This window comes from Corvus kubaryi, unplaced genomic scaffold (assembly GCF_017639235.1).
Source record: "Corvus kubaryi isolate FWS band 111438036 unplaced genomic scaffold, C.kubaryi_AGA036_p1.0 37387, whole genome shotgun sequence".
Lineage (NCBI taxonomy): Eukaryota > Metazoa > Chordata > Aves > Passeriformes > Corvidae > Corvus > Corvus kubaryi.
Genome location: NW_024581129.1, coordinates 3,148,747 through 3,155,546, shown reverse-complemented (window position 1 = coordinate 3,155,546; position 6,800 = coordinate 3,148,747). Strand labels below are relative to the sequence as shown.

General features: G+C 44.4%; 1 protein-coding gene across 1 annotated transcript in view; it reads right to left on the bottom strand.

Moving 5' to 3' along the window:
- Window positions 1–1,409: 1,409 nt before the first annotated feature.
- FAM20C (FAM20C golgi associated secretory pathway kinase) overlaps window positions 1,410–6,800 on the bottom strand; it is a 59,206-nt gene continuing 53,815 nt past the window's right edge. Inside the window, exons 7-11 of the mRNA XM_042037560.1 lie at window positions 5,755–5,935; window positions 5,087–5,196; window positions 3,515–3,596; window positions 3,357–3,416; window positions 1,410–2,583 (exon numbers count right to left, since the gene is read on the bottom strand). Of these exons, the coding sequence (XP_041893494.1) occupies window positions 2,331–2,583; window positions 3,357–3,416; window positions 3,515–3,596; window positions 5,087–5,196; window positions 5,755–5,935 (686 nt within the window). The 3' untranslated portion in view covers window positions 1,410–2,330. The remainder of the gene's footprint in view (window positions 2,584–3,356; window positions 3,417–3,514; window positions 3,597–5,086; window positions 5,197–5,754; window positions 5,936–6,800) is intronic.

The window sequence follows — 6,800 nt, the reverse complement described above, 5'->3', positions numbered from 1 at the left end:
ACTTATTCTATAGAACTAATTTTGCTTATAGGAATTCAGAATCAGATCCATAACAGTAAGTTCATATCCCTGACAGCACCAGGCAGCCTTCTGCAGACACCTTCAGCTTGAACCACCCTGCCAGGAGCTCCTGACCTACACCCAGCCTCTTAAGAGCCAAGGCCTTCACTGATCTGATCCCCTCTGAGCTAAGAGGCTGCCAAGTGCTACTTCCCAGAAGCAAACCAGGTTTGCTGAGCTGGCCCTGGAAGCAGAAAGCAGAGCTGCCCTGGGAAGGTGATTTTAGAGCTCCTCTGCCGTCCTGGCACAATTTCATAGTGAGAAAAACCTGCACCTGCAGGAAAACCACAGCCAGGCATTGAAGATAGACCAAGGATAATATCACCCATTTCACCTGTTTATAATGTCGTGTTTTGGGGGTTTTTTTGGCTACTGGGGAGAGAGCATTGCAGTTCCAGTGCTGTGTTGCAGAGGAATCCTTGTTATGATAGGTGGGTCTTCAAAAGTGAAAAAAAGCCATGGGATAAAACAGAAATTTTCCAAGTTCATGCACAGTTGAACAATTTGAGATATTCTGTTGTCTTTATATGCCATGTCTGTGAGAGCTATGGGAATTCAAAATGGGCCATAAAATATAAAAGACGTGGTTTTTAGTGATAATATACCAACCTAAGAAGTGAATGAGCCCATATAGCAGCTTTTTCTCTCATTCAGAATTTTAATATGCTGAAATGCCTACATTTTAGTCTACCTGGCTTTTAAAGTATATGGTTATGAATCCCTGTGAAAAAAGACATCAAATGAAACAAATGGCAGCTTTGAATTATAGTTGTGATGAACATTGTCATAATAAATTCTTCCCTCACCCAGAGGAGCGATGAGGGATTCCTGCTGTACCACACCATGTTTCCACAAGTCAAATACAGCCATGTGTTCAATTTATAGCTTGCTTTTGGGCTGAAAGTCTCCACACATCAATGAATGCAGCTGAGCATGATTCAAAACTATTTGGATAAGAATACCATGTTTCCAGCTAATTTAGGCTGAGATTTCCTAGGTTGTGTAAGGGCTTTTGCAGCCCAAGTGAGAGGCACTGGTGTTTCTAAAATCTTTGGGCAGCAAGTCAAGCCATAATCTTTGAGAGGTGTGGCTCTACAGCTATCATTGCAAGAGGAAGGGATGCTGAAATGACAGTCAAAACAATGCTTCCATAGGAAAGATTAGCCTTCTCCACCACCCCGGCCCTTATCAGCGTTTCGCTGAGTATTAATCACCAATTCCCTGCTCCAGCTCCACTTGCTGCTGCTACAAAAGGGGATGACAATTTAAACAACCACTTCTGGGACACTTGGCTGGTGCACAGAGCTTTGCTCTGAACAAGATGAATGAATCCATTTAGACAAGATGGCTACACATTTTGCATATCTTTATTGCACTTTTACCACGTTGCAAACAATTCCACAAAAATGCTGCAAAAGTAAGCCTAGAGCTGCTGAAAGCAGCTTTTTACCCATATATGTATATATTTACACAAAACTATCAAAAGCAAAATTGAAAAGTAGCAGCTCAGCTATGACAGTCTAGAAAGATAAGAGCTGCCACCTCCTTATGGACAAATAGTACAACTTGTCATTTTACATCACTTTGTAAAACCAACATTCAAGTATTCCTGTCAAAGCACAATTAGTGAAATTCCCTTCTGGTAACCCCTGTATTTATTATCATTATTATTATAATTATTATTATTATTTTTTGCCTTTAAAAGTTCATACTGCCTTAACCCTTTAAATGCTGAGTAGCTGGGGGGAAAATAAGCATTCAATTTAAATAAGATACAGTGGATTAGAGCACTTAAAGGGTTAACACAAAATACCAAGTGGACTGTCACCACAAATAAAGTGTGAGTCACAAAACTATGCTGTCCCTCTCAGTTAAATTTGGAAGGTAGGTCTGGGGTTTCATAGATATACCATATATAAATACAAAATATTAAGTAAAGGCCTCCTTTCTATACAAAAAGGACAGGAGGTGTTTTGCTATCAGACTGTTGTCTGTCAATGATTGAGTATTTTCTGAATCTTTTCATAATCTCTCTTCAGGAACTAATGAAAAGCATCACATTAGACTTATTTTTCTTAATCAACTAATCCTTTGCAGAGTCTACACTTTACCTACTTTGGGAACAATTATATCTCATTTCTGAATTCACTGAATTCACAAAGTGGCATACACAGTCTTTTGCAAGACTTATTTTTATTTTTTTCGTTTTTTTCTTTTTCCTCTTTGAATCTTCTTGACTCAGCTGGTAAAAACGTAGTCTTGCCATTTCACTACCTCTCGGTCGTAACAGTGTTAACATCCGTGTTAAAGTCATTTTCAACCACATTGTCATACCCATCCTTCTCTATGCAGTCACTGACGGCCTTGAGGACAATCCGCAGCCGCCTGTCCATCGCCTCCAAGTGAGGCTGGTAGAGGATTGGAGCTATTTTATCTTTTAGCAAAGATTCTTTCATCAGGAGACTGAGTTTGTATTCCTCCTTGGCTAGCAACTGTAATCGCAGATAGGTAGACTTCCTGATTCTAAGAGAAAAAAGGAGAAAAAAAAGCAATTTGGTATTTCCATCACTGTTGATTTTGACAAAGCTAAAAGGCTTATAGCCAGCATTACAATAATAGTCTAAGAGCCTTATTCTGGGATCTGAAATGATGAGACTCAGGCACTGCCACAGTCCTAATGAGCGGCTGGCATTGTTACCTGGCCACTGATCTCTGGGGGCCCTTAGAGGGGCAGAGGTTCTGGAGCACAGATCCATGGGGCAGTGCAGGCAGCCCTCGTGCCCCTCTCTGGGAAGGGCACCAACTGGAGCTGCTGCAGCATTCACGGGGCCATGCCCATCTTGGCAATGACACGTGTGACACACGTGAGCAGGGACGTGTGACAGCAGCAGAGGCTCCTCAGGCTCACCCTGCAGGGCTGCCCAGAGCCCCCGCAGACACAGAGCTCACCCTGCAGAGCTGAAACTCCAAATGTCACCTGACCCCTCTGAAAACCCTGGCCACGGGCACCAAGGAAAGCTGTTGAGAAGCACTTTCTGGGATTTTGTCACTTGACTTCCATGGGATGTGTATTTTGTCTTAAAGCCTCTCCCCCAACAGCTCACAGCTGTGTTCCTGCAAGGTCCTGGACTCAACAGGGCATTTAATATGGCAGTGCCAATGCTCAGGGCTAGCTGGGCAGGATCACACCATCTCCTCCTCTCCATGGTGTGCAATGCAAGATTCACTTGAACATTTTCAGTCCTGTTAGTGGAAACAACTGTAAACCAGGAAACACCTCCAGAGGGAAAACGTACCTGCAGCACTGGTTTAAAGGCACCAATATGGAAAGTTCATCGTGGGAATATTTTCCAAACCTATTTAAAGATAAGGGCAAGAATGTAACAAAGGCTGTTTTAAAGAGTGACTTTTTTCTTTTTCCTTTAACCCCAGAAAGATTATTAAAGGTATTTACCCTCTTCCATTATCTAAGTGGATAATAAAAGTTTCGTTTCCAAACTTCTCAAAGGTTTCGTAGTGATGGCGATCCATGTTACCTATGGAAAAAAGGAAGAAAAAGGCCATTCTCACTCTGCCTTGAGCCTGCAGGTCAGGGCAATGTAAAAGCCTAGCGCTGCCCAGAAACCATGGCTGGGTAGAGCAGAGCAAACAACAGATCTGCTGAGCTCCTTTGCTCCTACCATGGATACCCCAAAGTGTGTGATGCTGGAAGGGTTGTTAAGCCTCTCACAGCTTTTCAAGCTCTCTGCGGCTTTTATACTTAAGCTCTAACAGGCCCATCAGAAGACAAAGCCAACCTTCCCAGCCTCCAGCAACCCCTCCTGGGGTACACCAGGGAAATCCCTCTCCAGCACAAGGGCATCAGCTGTGTGGGGAGCCTGGTCACCTGTAGGGTACCTGCGTCCTGAGCCACCAGAGCTTCCTGCCCTGGTGACAGTAAGCCCTGCTGCTGCAGCCTGGGGTCAGTAGGGTGTCTGAAGCAGACATGGTACACACAGCATGTGCAAGGCTTAGCTCAGGGAGGAGATAATGCCTGCTTCGAGCAGGGGTGTTAATCCTGATCACTTTGTTAATACTACATTCAACTTTCTGAACCACACACCCCCTGGTTTTCCTCTAACGAGAACTTTGCACCAATTGCTGACTGCCTGGGAAGCCAGAACAGTAGATATGGATGAGGATGGTGCTGATCTGCACAGCTGCACAGCTCTCCCTGTGTGATCTGTTTTTTAAGGTCAATGTGTAGAGGACTGCTGCCAAGCTATGAATTTTGTCTCCATGGCAGGGGTCTTGAGCTACTTATAGATGCCACCTATGGCTCCTGAGCTGTCACTTGGCCTCCCCTGCTGCAGCCTATTGCAGAAATCTCAGTGGGGGCAATGGCACAGGATGTGTCCATGCTGGCATGTGTCCAAAGATCAAGGATGTAGGTTGGCACCTTAGAGGTGTATTCGCTTCAGCACGAAAGGTTTCATATGAGAAGGAGAATTAGGCTTGGAATGGGTCAATATTACCTGGTTGTAAATAATTATTTTACTGAGATCAGGTTACATAAAGAGAAAAAATCCTGATAGAATCCACAGCTGCCTTGGTGACAAAGCAATGCCTCTTCCCCCCCCACCCTGACATTTCGTAGAGAAGCAGCAGAGAAGACTCCTGCAGGATGAAAACAAAGCACCAATAATGAGCAGTGCTTGCATGTGCATCCAGGAGCCATGTATTACAGGGGTAAAGCACTCACTAAAGCAAAGTGTGAAGCCCTTCACTGTTGTGAAGGAGACTGGCCTGACCTGCGTTCATCATCACTCTACATTTCTGAACATCTTTGTTCCTTTAATCTGCACTGATGGGAATACATAACCACGTAAATCTGCATTTTCTCATAATCATCTAGAACAGCACATACAGTAAATGCAGCTTCAGCCATGCTTTAGCAAACTGCTGAGCTCTGCAGAGCAGTGCAGAAAGAAATGGTTCTTATTCTAATTAAATGTTGCATTTAATTTTTGAAAGAGATGAAACATACCCATTAGGAAATCAAAAACTGTCATATCCATTATATCCAGAATTCTGGTCCCACTGTCATATGGAGGTGTTTGTTTAACCTCTTCACAGTAATCTGGATCAACTTCCCATCTGGAAAAGGCAATATTTTGATATTTTATGTGACATACAAAGCTTACTGAAAACTACAAAAAAAACGTTGTTATTTTGCAAAGATCTACTTGTATCATGTTCGATTGAGGGCAGGGTCAGGTAGAGGCAGCACATTCCTCAGGCTGCTTCCAGCAATGCAGGCAAGCAAGGAAGACTGTGACTGATGGAAAAGGAAGAAAATCACAAGACTGAAAACTATCTGGCCAGTAGCTTCAGGATTTAGGAGATGAGCTGCACCATCAGTCATATGGTGGCAACATCTGAGACTTGTTTAGGGCTGCTGAGAGCAGTGAATCTTCCCCTCTGACAGGACTTAGACAGGTCCTGTTGCATCCTGTCAATGCCACTGGAGGTGTCTGTCCCATGAGGGAATTATGCCACTGAAGGTCCTTTTGGGTTCAGGACCATAAGCTGGAGCTCCTGGCACGTGAAGTGCCCTGTCCCTTCCCAGGGCTGGGGAAACCCAGCTGCTCTCCTGAGGCCAGGAGCTGGGTTATTTCCCTGTCACCCTGTGCAGCTTTGCTCACCACTACTCACTCTGCTTTCTTGCGCTTGTGGTAGGAGCGTCTCCAAGGGTTTCTCCAGGTTTTCCTTTTTGCTAGTGACAAATCGGGCAGGAAAGCAGCCAGAGACCCTTCAATCTGGTCTGGTTTTCCACACAGGGCATGCTCTGTTGAGCAGTAGTAGGAGCATTCCCCATAGAAGCAGATGTTGTTGGCTGGCAAAGAAAGGAAAAGAGCTTTAAAGCCTATTCTTAAATCAGTATTGAGAATTCATAAAAGCACTGGTGTATGTAGGAGCAGAAATAAATCCAAACCCCTGTTACCACACATAGTTTTCCTCTGCTGAAACCACTAGAAAGACATTCATTTCAGTGGCTGGGATCACGCCCTGTGCTAAGCTCTTTGTGACTATTTGCACTCTATTTATATTCCCCAAGCCCATTTTTTTTAAATCCTGTCCTTCTCCTTTTGTTTTCCCAGACTGATACATTCCTTGGGAGCTATTTGTTACCCCAGGCTGGAACCCCAAATCCCACAGCTGAACAAGTGGCATGTGCCCAAAATTAAGTCACTTCTCAAAATCTTGGCTCGTTTCTTTAAGTACAGAGAACATTTCATTCATTTCCTTGCTGGTATGAGAAGAACTGGCAGTTTTTGCAAGGAGAATTATTTACCATCAAGAGTCCCGTGGGGGTGTGCGTGGAAGGTGGAAATAGCACGGTCGTAACGCTGTCAGCACACATCCCAAACACAAATTCCTTCCTCCACACCTCACGTTACTCCAACAACCACAGAAAAAGAATCTGCAGCAGGTTTTGGACCGTGTGTTACCTTAAAACCTCCCTAAAACTGCCACCACATACTTCTGTACCAGCAGGAACACCCACCTCTTTACAGGAACACCCTGCCCACGGGAATTCACTGAGGGTGAGAGAGAGCAGCTCATCCCAAAGCCCACCAACGCCGCACTGGGAACAGGAATAGGAGCACACTGCTGCTCCTGTCAGTGTGCTACAGCTCTTTTTGACACTGCTTTATGTACATAAAATGTCATTAGAGGAAGACTGTGCCCTTTCCTCA